Source organism: Pollachius pollachius (genome assembly GCF_949987615.1).
Source record: "Pollachius pollachius genome assembly, chromosome: 19".
Taxonomy (NCBI): domain Eukaryota; kingdom Metazoa; phylum Chordata; class Actinopteri; order Gadiformes; family Gadidae; genus Pollachius; species Pollachius pollachius.
The window spans coordinates 2,242,479-2,262,080 of NC_136952.1; the positions used below are offsets into that span (position 1 = coordinate 2,242,479).

The following is a 19,602-nucleotide window of genomic DNA, read 5'->3' on the forward strand; positions in this document are numbered from 1 at the left end:
GACCGGTCATGGCACGCGCGCTTCCTGGTGCTGACGTACCTGCAGGTCATGGTGTTCTACAACCTGTTCACGCTGCTGGCCGCGCCCGCTCAGGTGCTGCGGGTCCACGCGCTCCTCATGAGGCTGCTGCTGGACGAACAGCTGGAGGTGACGGCCCTCTCTCTCTCTCTCTCTCGCTCTGTCTCGCTCTCTCTCTCTCTCTCTCTCTGTCTGTCTCTCTCTCTTACTCTTACTCTCTCTCTCTCTCTCTCTCTCTGTCTGTCTGTCTGTCTGTCTGTCTGTCTGTCTGTCTGTCTGTCTGTCTGTCTGTCTGTCTGTCTGTCTGTCTGTCTCTCTCTCTCTTACTCTTACTCTCTCTCTCTCTCTCTCTCTCTCTCTTCCTTTCTCTCTCTCACTCTCTCTCTCCCTCTCTGTCTAGCTCTCGCTCTTTCTCTCTCTATCTGTCTCTCTCTCTTACTCTTACTCTCTCTCTCTCTCTCTCTCTGTCTGTCTGTCTGTCTGTCTGTCTGTCTGTCTGTCTGTCTGTCTGTCTGTCTGTCTGTCTGTCTGTCTCTCTCTCTCTCTCTTACTCTTACTCTCTCTCTCTCTCTCTCTCTCTCTTCCTTTCTCTCTCTCACTCTCTCTCTCCCTCTCTGTCTAGCTCTCGCTCTTTCTCTCTCTATCTGTCTCTCTCTCTTACTCTTACTCTCACTCTCTCTCTCTCTCTTCCTTTCTCTCTCTCTCTCTCTCTCGCTCCTACCACGTAGCCATATCCCCTATGTTTTGCGATTAGAGTCCAATCTATCTGATCTCTGTATATGTCTATGTAGAGATGAGCACGTTGCAGATAGTGCAGGAATTTTGTACCGTTGATTCTTGAGTCTTTACGGGGGTTGAATTCCATTGGAAGTCATTTTCCGGCTACAACAGCTCCCAGATCTGCTGGGTTGGCACATTGCTGCACTTCCCTTCGCCGATGTGGAGATTATAGTTTATTAATAGACATGTTTTAGAATCTTTGGTTGATTGTAATCTGTGGCAGGTGTGTGTCTCTGATGTCTTCAGACCGTTGGGCGGTTGTTGAGGAGTGCAGTGGGTCTGTCTCTCTTGGGAGCCTGTGAAGGTGTCTCTGGATGGCCAGGCTGGAGGTTTCTCTGGATGAGGCTGAAGGCGTCTCTGGATGGCCAGGCTGGCCTCTCTGAGTCCGTACATAGTCACGGTTTCTTTAGTTCTGGATCTCCGTGCTCAGGGATTCTGCCACGGTGTATTCTGTTTGAGGGCATCATAGCGTTCCAGTTTGCTCTGTTTTTTTGTGTATTCCTTCAAACGTGTCGTTTTCTTATTTGGTTTAGTGTGATGAGGTCTGGGGGATCTGTTTGTGAACAGAGAACCCTGAGTCAGCCGACTGAGGGGGTGTCTCTCTGGAGGGTATGGGGGGGGGGGGGGTGGGCTTTTGTTATGCTTCGTGTCAGGGTCACTTTGTTTGAGGTGTACGTAAAATGAAATTGTTCTCTTTTGAATATCGACGGTCGGTATCGTCCTACTTCTGCTCTGCATGCATTATTTTATGTTTTCCGTTGGATGCGGAGAATAGATTTACAGGAATTTGCATGCAAGGGTTAAGTCTAGTGTTTGTTCCATTATGTAAAATCCTAATTGGCAGGTGGGCCCAAGACATAGCAAACACAAAGGAAAATAGCTTCTCTAACGGTGTCTAATATTTCGAGCCAGGTTTAAATTGGGATGCTCCGACGTGATGTTACTTGTGATGAGTAGCCCTTCTTGCCTTGTCTCTCAGGTCATTCTCAGCTTTCTTGACGTGACCTTTGGCGTGCTAACAACACTGTGGTGGATGTCAAAGGTCAATCCTCCACCACCGTCCAACAGTTTGTACAGCAGACGACCGAGGAAAAAAGGACTGAGGCTTTCGCCTCAGTCCTGTATTAAGATATCTCTTAATACAGTCTGCTTTTCAATCAACCAAACAGGATAATAATTTGCTTTTGCTGAGGGTAAAAATATGGTCTGTTTGGTTCAAATCCAATTTGGGATTTGCTCATGACATTATCTTCACTGAGGAGATGCAGGAGTCTGCGGTTGACGATCGTATAGAGGATGTCCTCAAGTTGCCACCTCAGAGTTGATGTTGTGACGGTTAGCGGGTAGCAGTCATCAAGCTTACCGCACGCACAAGACCAGCTAACCAGATAGAGTCAGGGAATCAGACCACTTTGATAACATCCAATGTAGTCATGGTGGATCTATGTGAATGTTAGATCCATTAGAACCATTAAAGCTGGAGTAGGCGATTCATTAAGGAATGTTTTTTCTGTTGAAACTCTCTTTCCATCCCGATTGCGATCAATAAACAAACTGCTCTGATAAAAACAAAACAGATCTATGGCTGTCGCAGGACTCTTCTTAGCCTGTCCCATCACTTCATTTGGCCCGAATGCAGTGATTGGACGGCCGACCTGTCCGTCTACCTAGCCATACAGCTATCTGGTTGCGCTCTGGCAGTCCATTCGTTGTGCATGACAGGGCTGTCCCACATGGGCAGCCCTAGCAAGCTAGTCACATGATTTTGGGGGCGTGGCCTTAGATGGAGGCCTGAGGGAGAAGGCTGATGCTTTCAAAATGTAACTGATTCTGGCTGGTTCCTCCAGATTGCCTCCCCGAGCTTTAAGGAGGTCGCCACACAGACGCCGTCCCACAAATGCCACGTTACGCACATCTGTCAGCTGAGAGAAATTGATTAAATAAGGTGGGTTGGAGCGAATCGGCCCACTGTGTTTGCACAGGCGTGCACCTGGCGAAGCCATTGAAGAGAGGAGAGAGAGAGAGTCTTTGTTCGCCCCGGAGCCAAGTGGTGGAATGTACAGCTTGCGACGTATGGCCTTGTTTCAGTCTCCCTTTCAGAAGCCGCTTTCTGCGCATTCATGATCGTGTTCGGCGGAACAAGGCACCGCGGTCATGTTCGGCTCGTCACGGCTAACCTCATCCTAACCTGCGTCTCCCCCCTCCTCCCCCCACAGCCCCCTCTAGGTGAGGGACATGGCTCCCCCTCTCTCCCCCCCTCTCCCCCTCTAGGTGAGGGACATGGCTCCCCCTCTCTCCCCCTCTCTCCCCCTCTCTCCCCCTCTAGATGAGAGACATGGCTCCCCCTCTCTCCCCCTCTCTCCCCCTCTAGATGAGGGACATGGCTCCCCCTCTTGACTCCAGTCTCTCACCCTGCCTCCCCCTCTCTCCCCCTCTCTCCCCCTCTAGGTGAGGGACATGGCTCCCCCTCTCTCCCCCCCTCTCCCCCTCTAGGTGAGGGACATGGCTCCCCCTCTCTCCCCCCCTCTCCCCCTCTAAGTGAGGGACATGGCTCCCCCTCTCTCCCCCTCTAGGTGAGGGACATGGCTCCCCCTCTTCCCCCTCTAGGTGACGGACATGGCTCCCCCTTTCTCCCCCTCTCTCCCCCTCTAGGTGAGGGACATGGCTCCCCCTTTCTCCCCCTCCCTCCCCCTCTAGGTGAGGGACATGGCTCCCCCTTTCTCCCCCTCGCTCTCCCTCTAGGTGAGGGACATGGCTCCCCCTCTTGACTCCAGTGTCTCCCCCTCTCTCCCCCTCTAGGTGAGGGACATGGCTCCCCCTCTTGACTCCAGTGTCTCCCCCTCTCTCCCCCTCTAGGTGAGGGACATGGCTCCCCCTTTTGACTCCAGTGTCTCCCCCTCTCTCCCCCTCTCTCCCCCTCTAGGTGAGGGACATGGCTCCCCCTTTTTTGACTCCAGTGTCTCCCCCCCTCTCCCCCTCTAGGTGAGGGACATGGCTCCCCCTCTCTCCCCCCCTCTCCCCCTCTAGGTGAGGGACATGGCTCCCCCTCTTGACTCCAGTGTCTCCCCCTCTCTCCCCCTCTAGGTGAGGGACATGGCTCCCCCTTTTGACTCCAGTGTCTCCCCCTCTCTCCCCCTCTAGGTGAGGGACATGGCCGGCACCACGCTGAGCGGTCTGCTCCAGTGCCAGTTCTTCCCCCTGGACCAGGGTCTGCAGGGCCGCCTCCAGACCCTGAGCCAGACCCGGCTCTCCAGGGTCAGGGGGGAGCCGGCCTCCACAGGTAACACCAGCACACACACTCGCACACACAGAGACACACACACACACTCGCACGCACAGAGACACACACACACACACACACACGCATGCACGTGCACACGCACGCACATACAGAGACACACACATGCACATACAGAGTCACACGCATGCACACACACATGCATGCACATACAGAGTCACACGCATGCACACACACATGCAGGCACATACAGAGACACACACGCACACATGCATGCACTCACACATGCATGCACATACAGCCACACACTCGCATGCATGCACTCACAAACATACAGGGTCACAAACACGCACACTGTTGCCCATAAACACACACACACACAGACCTGTGCACAGTCATTAGTCATTATTTTATATGCACACGCACGCTAGTACAAGTGCAGACTTAGTTACACACAGACACACATATATTCATCGACTGCATGCACACATATGTTCATACACACTCATATACCCACTCATATACACAAACACAATCGTACACTCACACACATACGCTTATGGATACACAAACACAGCCCTACCCACTCTCAAATCCACACGCATACATGCATTACAAAACACACAAACAACAAACAAACAAAAACGAAGTGTAGCAACACCTTGGAAAACTCAAGACTGTGTGTGTGTCCCTGTGCCTCGGTGTGTGTCTGTGACGCGTCTCTGTATTTGTACGTGTGTCTGTGTGTGGGTGTGTATGTTGGCCTTTGTGTGCATTTGTCTCTGTGTGTGTTTGCCTGTGTGTGTGTGTGTCCCTGTGTGTGTGTTTGCCTGCGTGTCTGTGTGTGTGTCTCTGCCTGTGTTTGTGTGTGTGTGTGTGTGTGTGTGAGTGTCTCTGTGTGTATGTGTGTGTGTGTCTCTGTGTGTGTCTCTGCCTGTGTTTGTGTGTGTGTGTGTGTGTGTGTGAGTGTCTCTGTGTATGTGTGTGTGTGTCTCTGTGTGTGTCTCTGCCTGTCTGTGTGTGTCTCTGTGTGTGTCTCTGCCTGTCTGTGTGTGTCTGCCTGTGTGTCTGTGTGTGTCTCTGCCTGTCTCTGTGTGTCTCTGTGTGTGTCTCTGCCTGTGTGTGTGGTTGTGTCTCTGCCTGTCTGTGTGTGTCTCTGTGTGTGTCTCTGCCTGTGTGTGTGGTTGTGTCTCTGCCTGTCTGTGTGTGTCTCTGCCTGTGTGTGTGGTTGTGTATCTGCCTGTCTGTGTGTGTGGTTGTGTCTCTGCCTGTCTGTGTGTGTCTCTGTGTGTGTATCTGTGTGTGTCTCTGCCTGTCTGTGTGTGTCTCTGTGTGTGTCTCTGTGTGTGTCTCTGCCTGTGTGTGTGGTTGTGTCTCTGCCTGTGTGTGTGTGTCTCTGTGTGTGTCTGTGTGTGTGTAGACCTGGTGCGACGCCATGCGGGCGTCCTGGGCCTGAGCGCCTGCGTCCTCTCCAGCCCCTACGACGTCCCCCACTGGATGCCTCAGATCCTGATGGAGCTCAGCGACCACCTCAACGACCCGCAGCCCATAGAGGTCCCTCCGCACGCACATGTTCACACACACCCACGAAAGACACACACACACACACACACACACAAACACACACGTAAAGACACACACGGATACAGACACACAGTCGGACACACGCATACACAGACACACACACACAGTCGGACACACAAACCTAGGAAACACACACACACGCGAGCCAACACATGTGATTCATTAAGCACTTGGTCTGCTCAAAATAATACAATTTCATTGTCCAGTTGAGGAGAAAATTACGTTTTTGGCCTTTTGTTCAGCCTTGAAAACGTTGTGTACAGGCGACAAAAAGCCTGATAAGGGCGTGAGAGCGCTTATCAAGCCTCCATGACTGGGCCGCTAATGAAGGTGTGCTTGTTGTGTCGTGAAAAAACAAAAGATTCACTAAAGAAAGAATACCCTTTGTTCCAAACCTCGCCACACCCAACTCCGCTTCCACACGTTTGAAACCTAAGTGATGACCTGCTCTCTAGTGGAACACAACGCCTCCAGGGGGAACGATACAGAAACATAGCTACTAGCAGTGTTGCCACAGTTACCTTGAAAAAGTAATCCGATTACTGATTACTAGTTACTCCTTGAAATAGTAAATTAGTTACTTTACTGATTACTTGATTTTAAAGGTAACTAAGTTAGATTACAAGTTACTTTATTAGTTACATTTAGCTGCGACAACACCCCCTGCCGCCTCAAAATAACCGGTTTTGCCAATGCTACCTTTTTGCACCCCCCTCCCCCCACCCCTTGTCAACAATTGCTTCCCCCCCCCGGTCAACAATTGTTCTCCCCCCCCGGTCAACAACTGGTCTTCCACCCTGGTCAACAATTCTGCGCAGGGGGCTGGTAGGGGGAATTCAGGGGGGCCCATCAGTACCGCTTGTATACAGGGCCCAGAATTTGGTGCTCCGGCCCTGGGTGCACGCACTGACACACAGCTTTCAACCGCTTCCGCCAACTTTTAATGCGTAGACAAAATATCACCGCGCGCTTTACGGGGCGATCACCGGACACAGCTCCACATACACACACGCACGCACGCACGCACGCACGCAGCACCGTGAGACTAATTCCGCCGCTAATAACAACTGGTGGCTCGGACTCTGGAGAGTCAAGGTCGACACTCGCCTCTGATAGATTGAAGTCTTTGGAGACTTACGCTTCACACGCACACGCACTCTCACACAAACAGACAGACAGGCAGGCAGACAGACAGACAGACACACACACACACACACACACACCACTCACTCACTCACTCGCTCTCAACGCCAACCGGTGATCCGGTAAAAAAAATAGTAACACACAGTGACTTTGATGAGTAACTTTAATCTGATTACTGGTTTGGAAATAGCAACGCGTTAGATTACTCGTTACTCAAAAAAGGGGTCCGAGGACAGTAACGCGTTACTAAGTAACGCGTGAATGGCATCACTGGCTGCTAGTCACCAGCTTTGAGCTGCTGGTCAGTGTCAAGCGACCGGAAGACTTTACTTCACCTAACAGTTATAATACCACTTCCTGCTCCAACCAGATGACGGTGAAGAAGACGCTGTCGGAGTTCCGCCGCACACACCACGATAACTGGCAGGAGCACCGCCAACGCTTCACCGACGACCAGCTGCTGGTCCTAACCAACCTGCTGGTGTCGCCCTGCTACTATGCCTAGAGCCAGGACTACAGTACCCACAATGCACTACACAAGCACACCGATCCAGGGCTGCTACTACGCCTAGAGCCAGGACTACAGTACCCACAATGCACTACATACGCACACCGATCCAGGGCTGCTACTACGCCTAGACTACAGGACTACAGTACCCACAATGCTACACACGCACACCCATCCAGGGCTGCTACTACGCCTAGAGCCCAGGACTACAGTACCCACAATGCACTGCACACACACACCCATCCAGGACTGCTACTACACCTAGACCGCAGTGCTACAGGATTACAGTAACCAGAAAACACACACACACACACACAAACACACACACACACACACACACACACACACACACACACACCCTTCAGGACTACTGAGTCACTGAGGACCCTAGACCATGTCTGGTGGCTCTTTAAAACATTTTATTTCACTTGGTTGCCGCGGTAACTGTCACAGGATCTTCATCCTTTCTGGTCGTGTTTTAAAACGGTTTCTGGCACCACTGCATCCTAAACAGTTTGCCTTGTTTTGAAATTCGCCCTGAACATGTGACCTCGATACAGCTTTGAAGCTATTATAAATAGCAATATAATGATGTGTTTCGCCAGAGAAGGGACTGATTGAAAAGATATGGACTATGTGTGTCTCAGACGTTACCGACCTGTTTACACAACACCATTTTGAGGGAGTAGATTAGCTCCCTAAGGAAGGTCACAATTGGATGAGATTTTTGCAACCAGCAGTGGAAAAAATCCCTATTTGGCAAATGGAGGGCGGGACCTGAACAGCGGCTTCTCATTGGTCCATGGCCGAAACTCATGAATACTGAATCCTTAATAACCTTTTAATGAGATAAAAAACCATCAGAACGGACTTCAGAAAATACATCATATGACGTTGGGTGGATTTACATTTACAACATTGATAGTTAAATAAATAAACATCATTTTTATTTTTGCATTACGACACTTTTTAGCACAATACAACTACTACTTTGAGAGAAATTGTATTGTTTACAGCTTGTGTAATCTACTGTTAAAAAAATGAATACGTTGAATACATTCTATATTAGAAGAAATAAATGGGTTACATGTAATTGTTGTGCACATGCATAGCGTGCCTAGGACGGAAGTCAAGACGAGCTCAGGGTTTGTTTCCTTGAGCTACGTCTGCAGGTGTTTAGCTAAGGGCTAGTTAGCGCTGTAGCAGCCAGGTGCTTCTGACCACAGCCAATAAACCCCTTTGTTAAATTAATGTGTTGTGAGTGAGTGGCCTTTTCTTCAATCACTGAGGTCACAACCTCACAGACCAGAGTGGAATACAGATAGATATGGATTCATATTGTTGACGCTCGTGTATTAAAATTGACAAGTGTTTTGCATAATCCATTTCTATTTAAACTAGATTTATTGCTTGTAATTACCAATGTGGTATTAATTACTGCCTAGCATACACTGTGGGTGTGTGTGTGTGTGTGTGTGTGTGTGTGTGTGTGTGTCTGAATACTGTGTGAACGTAGTCTGATGGTTGTACATTCAAAGAAATGCCTGTAGGGATTCTTAATACTAGGTCAATGAAATGCAAAATGTTCTTTTCAATACGACTAGACTTTGGTCTTCCTAAATGTGCATATTCATACCTGATTTGCCATTTCGTGTGTAATTGTTGTGATGCCAATAGGGGCAGGACAAGTTAAATGGAACACGGCTGGTAAAGAGATATTTTCTGTTTGTCTAGCAAAGAAGGAATCCAGTACCATGTTAGAAGTGTTGATTGATAAAGATCTCCTTTCTGAAACATGCTGAGTCAGGCTGCATAGACAAGCACACACACACACCCATGTCAAATGAATACACTGAGTGACTCATTACCACGCTCAATAGCTCATACTGAAACGAATACGCAACGCACAGCTATGTGCGAACAAATGTGTTAGAAACCGATGACGCATTGTAACCATAATGTCTATGATTAAGTTTTATAAACCAAGGTTGTTTACATCTGAGGTCTAATCACCTGGAATTATATACATGCTGTGATAACGATATAAACACACTATGGAATCGTATGATTACAAAACAGTATCGTTTTTATTGTACAGTACAACGAAAGCCGACTGTGAGGGAACAGCTTGTCCTCCTTAGAAGCGGCAGACAATTACTTCATGCTTTGCCAATATTGCTTGAATTTATTTTTCAGAATATATATTCATGGACTTGTTATGGCTTCAAGGACAGAGAAAGGAGTGCAGCGTACTAACGCAGCTCTGACGCAAACCTAGCCCCGAGGAGGTGTACAGATCCCATTTTGGTTCGTTAGTGGGTAAACTTTGTAGTACCTTTGGTGTAAACCATGAACACTTAATCCAAAATGAATTGTGTGTGCCTTTTGCTATGTGTAGAACTATAAATAATGCATCAATGAGGTCCCCTGTTTTCAAGAGTCTAGAAGGTTTACCGACACAACTATCCAATATGACCGCTTGGTGAAAAAGGACTATTACCTACATGGTTGAGCCAACAGTATTACCACATTTCTATAGGATGTCGAAGCTAAACAATCTCATGTTTGAAATGGCCCATCCCCTGATTTGTTTCTTTAACAACTGGCCGGGCCTGATTCAAGACAGATTCAAAACACCGCTCTGCTTTATGTAGAGTAGTGGGGATATTAGCTACATCACGTCTGCTAATGTAGCTACTATAGCAGCAGACATGATGTAGCTACTATATTAGCAGACCTGATGTAGCTTCTATAGTAGCTACATCAGGTCTGCTGCTATAGTAGCTACATCAGGTCTGCTGCTATAGTAGCTACATCACGTCAGAAGAATGAGCTAATGACGTGTTCCAGATGCCTCGTAGACCACCCGCACGAGAGTATGAGAGTATTCCGAGTTCAGTGAGGTTGACCGTACGACTCGACAACACAAATAGCTGTGCCCGTAAAGAGATTTATTTTCTTTGTATTTGTACCACGTTGGTCATTTTTAAATTGCTCGTACACACCTGATTGCATTGCTACTTTACTCCGGTCACCAAGTTCTGCATTGCAGGGTCTTGCTGTGCGTGCAATACAATGTAAAGTTGTGTGGTTTGTTTTCGAGCTGGTTTGCTAAAGAGGCTAATGTAGCTAACAATAACGATGACTAGCCAATGACAAACGGGAACGCCGTGAGTGCTGCAAGCCAGGGAATGGCGTCACAAGAGCAACTCGTGCGGGTGGAGTACGAGGCATCTGGAACACACCGTAACCATCTGACCGGCTTCTCCAAACCCTCAGCAACCCTCACATTGGGACGAGCCCGAACGTTTCCTCCCCTCCATCTGGTCCCGGACCAGACTCTCCAGAGAGAAGAGGTGTGAGTCCGAGTCTTCGGGCAGCAGCGTCCGCAGGGCCTCAGCCAGCTCAAACAGGTACTCCGCGTTGCAGCCGCTGGGTCCGGCGGCACCGACGATCTGATTGGCGATCTGCTCCAGGGGGGCGGGGCCGAGGTAGTCTGGGTTGTCCCGCGAGCCGATGTAGAGCAGGGCCTGGCTGGGCGGGGGGGTGAGCGGGTTGCGGGGGTGGAAGGTCACCGTGATGACCTGATAGCCGCCCTTTTCCCGGTGGTCGAGGTAGCTCTTCACTTCCTGTTCGCGTCCCGCTGGCAGCTTGTAGGCCACGCCCCAAACACAGCCCTTGGACAGGAGAGGGTGACAGGTATTGAGCGAAACGCACAGTTCTTAAAAGATATTGGGAATCAATATTAATCAGGTTATTTAATCGGGAGCTGGACAGCAATGGCAGCTGCAGAGACAATTTAGTAGGGGTGCCAGAATAGAGCAGAACATATATTAGGCTATACAGTAATAGAAATGTAAACATTATGCAACACTGTTAAAGGGTAATTCCGGTGTAAAATGGATTTGGGATATGTTTTGTATGATAACGAGTTGAAACATTCGTTTTGGAGGACAAAAAACGCAAATAGACGCTTTCTTTAGTTGGCTGTTTTTAGCCGATTATATCAAAACGCTATAAACTTGTAACGATGGGGGCACTAGTTATGTGTTTGCCAATAAGTAGATTGGCAAACACAGAGCTTGCGTGTTGCTGACGGATGTCACAATCTCTGTGTTCGTCAATCTACCAATCGAGTCTTAAAAACAAAATGGCGTCGACGGGTGATCTACTGATGGTATAGTGTGTATAAAATGTCCTTTTTAATAAACAATCCGTACACTTACAAAGTTCTCAATGCCTCATTTTATATGTTAAGACCCTTATTATACTACCAAAGAAGTGTCAGGCTACTTTTAGCCTTTTAAGTGGTTTAAAATAGCGATTTAGTTTTTTACCATAACCAGTGCCCCTATCGTTCCAAGATTACAGCGTTTTGATAGAATCGGCTAAAAACAGCAAACTGAAGAAAGCGTCCATATACGGTTTTTGTGCTCCAAAACGAACGGTTCAACTCGTTATCATACAAAACATATCCCAAATCCATTTTACACCGGAATTAGCCTTTAATGTAGAAGTTAATCCTTTTTTAAAGTATTGCTTTAGATTGTGTGGAACTATACGATGGGTTCCCAGAAGATTGGCACAAGGCTGTTAAACTTGTATTCTTAAATCCTGTTGAAGGTAAAATATGTCACATTGACTGAGTGTTTAGAATGGATACCGCAGACCAAATTCATAATATTGGAGCGAGCTCTCTCCGCCCACCTGGACTATAAACTAGCGTGGGTTGCCAGGTTGAGGAACTTAATGTTCACGAGCGCAACATGAACTAAGATAAGAGCCGTTTTCTGCTTAGACAACGAAAAGCAATGACAAGTGCTACACAGTAAGTGCATCCGCTAATGTAATTTGTGTTTGCAAATTATAAAGCAGTTAATTTAGCAGCCTTCTTGAACTCCTTCTGGGATCAAAGGTATCTCCATCTTGTCAAATGCAACTTCAAGATTTGCCTGGCTTTTAGCATGGCTCTGGTCAAGAATCAGTTTCCATGGCTGCCAAACGCCATGTTTGCGTGCCAATTTGTTTAATATCTGGCAACCCCAGGATCATAACAAACTCATAAGAGTTCTGCCTTTAAGGGGGAGAAGAAAATAGCCTACTTGCTGTAGCATTGTTGTCGGAGAACAAAGTATTTCTACCTAATCTCTGAAGATATATCCTGGTCATTTGAGGGATTTGGTATAGTACATTTATTACATACTGTACCATTAACTATTCACATGTAGTGAAAGGTAACTAACCTTTAACTATATGTTTACGTCTTTTAATAGACAATAGACAGACCTATAGTGATTCATTATCGTAAAACAAAGGAATATAATACGTAAACGTTGAGACAGGATGAGTCCATGAGTAATTACTCCTGTCTACATGTAGTATACACGTCATCGTAGCTGTTATTTGAAAGACGAGAGTGGATCGGAGCGATCAATGAATGGATGGATGGATGAATGAAGACTCACATCGGGGTCCTCGACCAGGGTCACAACACGACCGGGCTGTGAGGAAGAGCAGAGGGGATCTTTACATTACACCGAGCTAAGAGCTTAGCCACTCACACACACAGACGGGTTCACCGGAGCGCCCTGAAGCTATAACCTTACTGTACCTTGCCCGGGATTCCCCGATGGTCGGTGCTTCCCTGCCAGAACCGGCGACTGAAACCTTTGATATAACCGATCCGCTTCTCTTCAAATGGAAAGTCGACTTTCCATATGAGAGATCCGTACCCGAAGACCCACATGATTAAAACGACTCTAATCGTCTCCCGTTATCGTAAGTTGCCAGCCGGACCAGCGAAGCCCGCGAGTCCGACGCGTCTTGAACGTCTCACGAGGAGACGATCCGATACATTGTCACGTGTTGCATCGATTGGTGAAATGTTACACCGACTGGTAACTACATGTGGCACTGACTGGTCAAATGTTACACAGACTGGTAACATGTTGCAGATAGGTCACATGGTAAACTGACTGGTTACTACATGCGGTGACATGTAACACAGACTGGTTACTGTTACACCAACTGGTTGCATGTTACAAAGACTGGTTACGTGTTACACTAACTGGTTACATGCTACGCTGACTGGTTACATGTTACACAGACTGGTTACATGTTACAGACTGGTGGCGTGATACAGACTTGTTACATCTTGCAGACTGGTCAAGTGTTACACCGACTGCTTATGTGTTACAGACTGGTTACGTGTTACACAGGCTGGTAACATGGTATGACTGGTCAGACGTTGTATGGTGTAACCTCGTTCATTATATTTTGTAATCTCCACTAGCTTGATCGTGAACATTTGACGTCAGCTGTATTCAAAGCTGACGTAGCAAATCAAAGGGGAGGGGCTCTATCTACGAGAGCCAATCAGAAAGCAGCGTCTGTCGGCCATATTAGTGAGGGCAGAGGGCTAATGACCGCAGCTTCGTTTCCTGTCACCAGGGGGTGCTGAGTTTCCATATTGAAATATGCAACAACTTTCAGGTAACTAATCCATTTGCTTCGTCGCATAACATCACATTCTGATGCCAGAACATGACCCGCGACAGACCTGAGATCGTTAACTTTTGATAAGGTGCCAGATTGTTGCTCAATCATCGCTCCAGCGGTGAAGTCTGGTCAATCTCTGCAATGGAGATTGTCAGGACGACAACATATCCAGAATTGTGGTTTTATTTATTTCTGACCTTCTCCATCGAATTTACGATTGACAATCACTGGTTATTGTTAAACTGGTCTAAAATGGTGTTGGGATCACATTGCAACTCAATTAAATTTGGATCCACAAAGAGAAGCATTGTATGGAGAAGTATTGACTGAGTGCTGGAGGCACCGAGCAGCCAGGGCTAAATATATGCATGGGGAAACAACCTCATTCACACTCGCAAATACTAACTACTTTGTTTTCATAAATGCTTACTTAGGCTTTGCGGGTTAACCTAACATTTAATTGGAATATAATATCCCTGTTAAATGCCTTTTTGGCCTGTTTCATCATGTCTCAAAAATAGATTGTAATCTGTATTTCATACGGCCAAGACAAATAGCATTTTAAAGGCACTGCATTGTCAGTTATACTGTTTGAGTTAGTTGACTCAATTCAGTAGATCTGTCACGAAGAAATCCACGGATGAAAGTGCCTTTCTACTTTGGGTTCTGTCACTAAGACGTAGAATAGACATTATATCTATCGACTCGTTTCACTTATCATTCTTAAACATTTACACAACATCTAAGTATCTCGAGCAAAATGGTTCTGCAAACATTTACTAAAACAATCAGAAAAAAAAGTGATATGATAAACCTATTATTAGCCAATTAGTCATCCACCCAATTGTGTGCCAGTGTGTGATTCATAAATCGTACCTCATCATTATTTGCTCATACTTATTAATACCAAATAGAATGTTACACTTCGTAAAATACATTTGGTTTTGATTCAAAGCAAAAGTGTATTTAGTCTTATTTGAGGTTAATAGGTCGATTACTGCCAAGTCATTGTAGCCTAGAGTCAGAAGAAGCTAACGGAGGAACGAGGGGTCAGAGGCGGACAGTGAGGTGTTAGACGTCACCTGGAGCTCGGTGGCTGAGATCGGCCTGATACCGACGAATGACGTGATGTAACTGCTGCGCGTCCCAGGGACCAGAGTCTGTCAGGGTGGCTGGATAGAGGGGCTTGATGGTTGAGATCTGCGGCAGTAGCCCAGGGTGAGCGAGAGGCTGCTAGGTGGTTAGGGGGACAAGGAGGTATGGTGCAGAGCTGTAATCCTGCTGAAGATGTTTTCACAGAGGGAATGATTTGGCATGGAGTGAATGCAGCTCGAAAGCTGTTGAAACGGTTGGACTCATTCTGTTCAACACACTGGTCAACTTTAATTGTTATTGTTGACATGAATGAATGTAATTATTATACCTGAACCATGTGTGATTTAGCTACGATGCGTATTGTAATAGTATCTTGAACATGGACGACTCACTTTCATTGTGCAATAAGCAGTACACTTCAACACAGCTTCTGTTGGTCGTTGAATGTAACAGCAGGGTTGTGAACTGATATTGTTATTAAAGGATCACAACAAGCGACAATACAGCAGGGATGTGAGCTCGGTCTCAGCTACGGTGAGGAGCTGAGCATGGGGTCGGATCAGACGGAGGATGTGAGACGGCTAGACAAAGTAGTTCTGAACCTTCTGTTCAAACCATCCATCCGTCTTCCTAAGCCCTCGTCTTGTTTCGCCGACGAGGCAAGAGGCACGCGCGGTCACGCACACACATCCTCTCACACATCCTCCCTCACACATCCTCCCTCACACATCCTCCCTCACATCCTCCTTCACATCCTCCCTCATATCCTCCCTCACATCCTCCTTCACATCCTCCTTCACATCCTCCCTCACATCCTCCCTCACACATCCTCCCTCACATCCTCCCTCACATCCTCCCTCACATCCTCCCTCACATCCTCCCGCCCACCTCCACCAGTCTTGGTGGAGGTGGGCGGAAGCCCAGAGTGCCCGGAGAAAACCCAAGTATTGAGGATCTCCACGGTTGGGCCCATGAGGGCATGCAAATCCCAGACAGACCGAGCCAAGCCGGGAATCCGTTGTAACCGTGACGACACTGCCTGGTGTAAAAATCAAGCACAATTGTTTTTCCACAACAGTTTTTTTAATAATATATATTTTTTTCAAATTCGATTTTGTAAATGGAGGTTCAGTGTTAGGTTCTGTATGTGTTCCTGTGGAATACAGGAGTCATTTCATAGAGGATTTAATATTACTGTCTCACACGCAGGCACACACACACACACACACACACACACACACACACACACACACACACAACCTCCCTGCGGAGCTCATCTCCTCTCTGCAAGTAACACTTGATTTAAAACCTCGGCAGTCATTCTTATCGTGCGCTTCAGCCATAAAATCCCTCCAAAGCTTTGAATGGAGCCATAAGAATCAGTGTTTAATTACATTCTGTTGTAGTACATTTATATATATAAATATATTACAGCATCTTATTGAGTCCGGGTCCTTATCCCCCCCCCACTTGACATCAGAGGAGCCCAGGGGATGTGTGTTTGGCGTGCCGGTGCCCATGTTTTATGTGATCTTGCGTAATGTAATGGCTTTCATTAGGCGGCCGCCTCCGTGGCCACCATCTTCTACCTCAGCTTCCCGCTTCTCCTTGTTAAATGACGTCCAATTAGTTTAGCCGTGATATCTTCAACCCCATCGGCTCCTGCTTGAACATTTCCTTATTTCCTCCATCTAGGTGGAACAACCCTCCCCCCCTCCCTCCTCCTCCTCCTCCTCTTCCTCCTCTTTAAGACCAGGATCATCTAATCCCTCCATGTCGCTGGCCTCCAGTAGCTCCCTGGTGTTCTGTTGTTCATCAAGTGTCTCCTGCTTTATGTCTCCGTTCCGCGAGAGCCTGCCAGGCTGCCCGTGTTTGGACGCGGTGTCCAGGAAGCTGAGCCTCCAGCGCTTCTCATTCTGGGCACCAGGCCTTTTCCCCATCCCTCCAGCCCATTGAATTATCGTGGTTCTGTGCTTTTATGGCCCATATCTCCTCTTGCGATCTCTTTTCCACCGTCCTTTATTTGTATTTATTTATTATCCTGTGGGTCCTGGCGTGCCGTAAAGAGAATCATCGGGACTGATGGTCATTGCCGGTCAGTTTAAGGTTTTTACCGCGGACCTCTTTAAGAATAATGGCTTTTCTTTGGCGTTTTCCCAGGCACCCCTTTAGATTTCATTTCAGACCCCGGTTTCCGAGCGAGGTCAAAGGTCACCACGACAAGCCGAAGCATCTGTCTGGAGCATCTCGTCAGGGCTGCCTGACTGACCGCTCCCATGGTCCCGTTCCAACATATCATTGCCGGGGAGGAGGATCTCAGATAAAGCCTAATAGTCTGGCATGGCCGTTTCTAAAGCCCTGCCTTTAAACATTGGATGTTAATGGGGCCACTAAGTGTAGCTAATGTTTGTGAACAGAGGGCTGAAAGCGCGTGATGGCTTATGTGGCCGGCGTGCTCCGTTTGTGTTCGTAATTGAAAGTGCGAGATAAGCAAGTCATCGTACATGGTCGTTAATTTTGACTCTTTATTGTACTGCCCTTCAAAGTCTATTCTGCTGATAGTAAAGTAGCTCAGAGTACAAATACAACTGTAGCTAAATGTTCACAATGAATGGAATGTGAGGACTCTGTGGTTCGGCTCACTACTGCTCTTAAATCTTCCCAACGTTATCTGCACAAACCTAAATGACGCAAGTCACAAATACAAGGTCTCATCTTTTCTGTACAGGTTATGTAACGAACAACCTCTGCACATGTGAGCAGTGTTTTGTCTATTAACATTCCTGCCTCCCCAACACCTCCGGGTTATTGTTGAAGCTGTAAATGAAAGTAGAGCGGGACATGAATAAAAACGAAAACTATTTGAACTTTGCCATTCGGTTAGAGAACGCTCCGTGTGTTTGCTCTTCAATGGAGCCCCTTCAAAGGACATGAAACAAATGCAGCTGACTTCTCCCCTGTCACTTGCTCTCATATCTGTCGCGCTCCATACTCGGATATAACGGTCAGAACCCCCCCCCCCCCCCCCCCCCCACTGTTCCTCTCATTTAGCTTTTGATCAGCTCTTCAATTCCATCTGCTTTCTGTCTTGCTAATGCACTCTGCATGTCTGGGTCATTCCCGTCAGTTCCCAGACTCCCATGCCTAACACACGTCTACACACACGCAGACACAATAAGCCAGTGGTTGTGGTCTGGCCCGGGTGTGTGCTCACTGGTATTCACAGGTATCAGGAGCAGGACAACATCAGCCTCACATGGAGCCCCCCCCCCCCCCCCCCCCCCCCGCGCTCTTTGTTCTTTCATTCTACTGTAACAATACAGGTAATAAGCGCGCTGTCGTGGGGGGTCTCCGATGGAATGATACCCACTTCCCGGCTGGAAGGAAAAGGTGACCATAACTGTGTGCAGAGCCATGATTGGAAATGTAGTCCAGCTGCCGGGGAAAAGTAATTGTTTTCCAAGGTTGGCCGGGGGTTTTGTGTAGCACTTTTTATTTTTAGACTAAGGGGTTTACTGGCGAAGGGAAGGGGGGGGCTTATGGATATGAAAACTGCATGATGCGCTCCTCTCTGTTTCATTTATCATTCTTGTTCTTCCCTTGCCATGCCTGAGCCCTGTTCTTGGTCACATTAGGTAAAGCAGGAGATGTATTCAACCAAAAAGGTGATTAAGATGCATGTATTCACCATCGCCCGGCGACCATCGTGAGCGTGCGTGTGTGTGTGTGTGTGTGTAGATGTGTGTGTGTCTGTTCGTGAGTGTGTGCTTGTGTGGATGTGTTGCTCATGACAGTTATGGGAGCTTGTCATCCAGCTCCTCTGGATCAATGGAGCACAGTTGCCTAGCAACTCGCTGATCGGAGGAAGGTGGTGGAAGAGGAAGAAAAGGAGAGGGGGGGGGGGGGGCGGGCGAGAGAGAGCCAGAGAGAGCGAGCCAGAGAGCGTATAGATTGGAAAAGAGCAGATATGGGCGAGGAGCCGGGGGGGGGAAGGGGAAGGGAGGGAGAGGGAGGGTGTCTTGAGAGGGGTGGAGGACGGCAAGTGAACAGAAGTGGATGATATCAACAGATATGCATGCGAGGGCTGAATGGGCGGGGGGGGAACAATGGGGAGGTCCGCCGCCTCGCCCACCTCTCCATGAGCGTCACCGCGGCGACCGCCGCATCGAGGGAGAGAGTGTGTGTAGGAGTTTGACGCGGACAGACCGCCGTGACTATTTTAGCTCTGTGTGTGTGCGTGTGTGTGTGTGTGTGTGTGTGTGTGTGTGTGTGTGTGCGTGCGTGTGTGTTTGTGTTTGGATGCACTCGTAGTTTGTGCGTCTGATGAGTTGACGATGATACCATCGTGGCGAAAATGGAACATCAAAGCACTGCCCTGGCGACGGCAGCATTGCCATCTCGCTCTCTCGCTCTCTCGCTCTCTCTCTCGCTCTCTCGCTCTCTCTCTCTCTCTCTCTCTCTCACTCTCTCGCTCTCATTCATTTAGCTGCTGATTTAATTATCTTTATCTTAAAGGGAACAAGTGGCTAAACGCACTGCGTTCACAAGGAGGGAGGGATGGAGGGCGGGAGGGAGGGGCTTCGGGAGAGGCGTGGGGTGGGGGTTGAGGTTTGGGGGAGAGAGTAGAGATGGGGATTTTTCCTTCCTTCCCGACGGCAGGAAATGAGGAGCGTCGGGGAAGCGAGGGGAAGGGAGCAAGGACAAGGCATACAAATATGTAACGAGGAGAGGAGGGAGA

General features: G+C 48.0%; 2 protein-coding genes across 3 annotated transcripts in view; one reads left to right on the forward strand and one right to left on the reverse strand.

Moving 5' to 3' along the window:
• Positions 1-7,268, forward strand: part of LOC307090193 (proteasome activator complex subunit 4B-like) — a gene marked incomplete at both ends in the record, with an annotated part of 52,548 nt that extends 45,280 nt beyond the window's left edge. Inside the window, 4 exons of the mRNA XM_079756766.1 lie at positions 1-147; positions 3,940-4,078; positions 5,457-5,590; positions 7,134-7,268. The exon at positions 1-147 is cut by the window's left edge and continues 9 nt beyond it. Coding sequence (XP_079612892.1) covers positions 1-147; positions 3,940-4,078; positions 5,457-5,590; positions 7,134-7,268 — 555 coding nt within the window. The remainder of the gene's footprint in view (positions 148-3,939; positions 4,079-5,456; positions 5,591-7,133) is intronic.
• Positions 7,269-9,401: 2,133 nt separating this feature from the next.
• On the reverse strand, positions 9,402-13,021 carry chac2 (ChaC, cation transport regulator homolog 2 (E. coli)). 2 transcript variants are annotated; one of them, XM_079756450.1, is made up of 3 exons: positions 12,883-13,021; positions 12,737-12,772; positions 9,402-10,948 (listed from the first exon to the last, which is right to left on the reverse strand). In XM_079756450.1, the coding sequence occupies exons 1-3, from the start codon at positions 13,015-13,017 to the stop codon at positions 10,547-10,549; spliced, it is 573 nt and encodes a 190-aa protein (XP_079612576.1). In that variant the 5' UTR covers positions 13,018-13,021; the 3' UTR covers positions 9,402-10,546. The 2 variants fall into 2 exon arrangements, with proteins under 2 accessions (XP_079612576.1, XP_079612577.1); XM_079756451.1 differs by lacking the exon at positions 12,737-12,772.
• Positions 13,022-19,602: the final 6,581 nt, after the last annotated feature.

What these genes read in the sequence shown, in the direction of transcription:
- chac2 (XM_079756450.1), bottom strand. Translation starts at nt 13,017, where the DNA reads ATGTGGGTCTTCGGGTACGGATCTCTCATATGGAAAGTCGACTTTCCA. An exon ending in ATCGGGGAATCCCGGGCAAG is followed by an intron (nt 12,773 to 12,882) that starts GTACAGTAAGGT and finishes TCTTCCTCACAG; the next exon opens with CCCGGTCGTGTTGTGACCCT. An exon ending in CCCTGGTCGAGGACCCCGAT is followed by an intron (nt 10,949 to 12,736) that starts GTGAGTCTTCAT and finishes CTCCTGTCCAAG; the next exon opens with GGCTGTGTTTGGGGCGTGGC.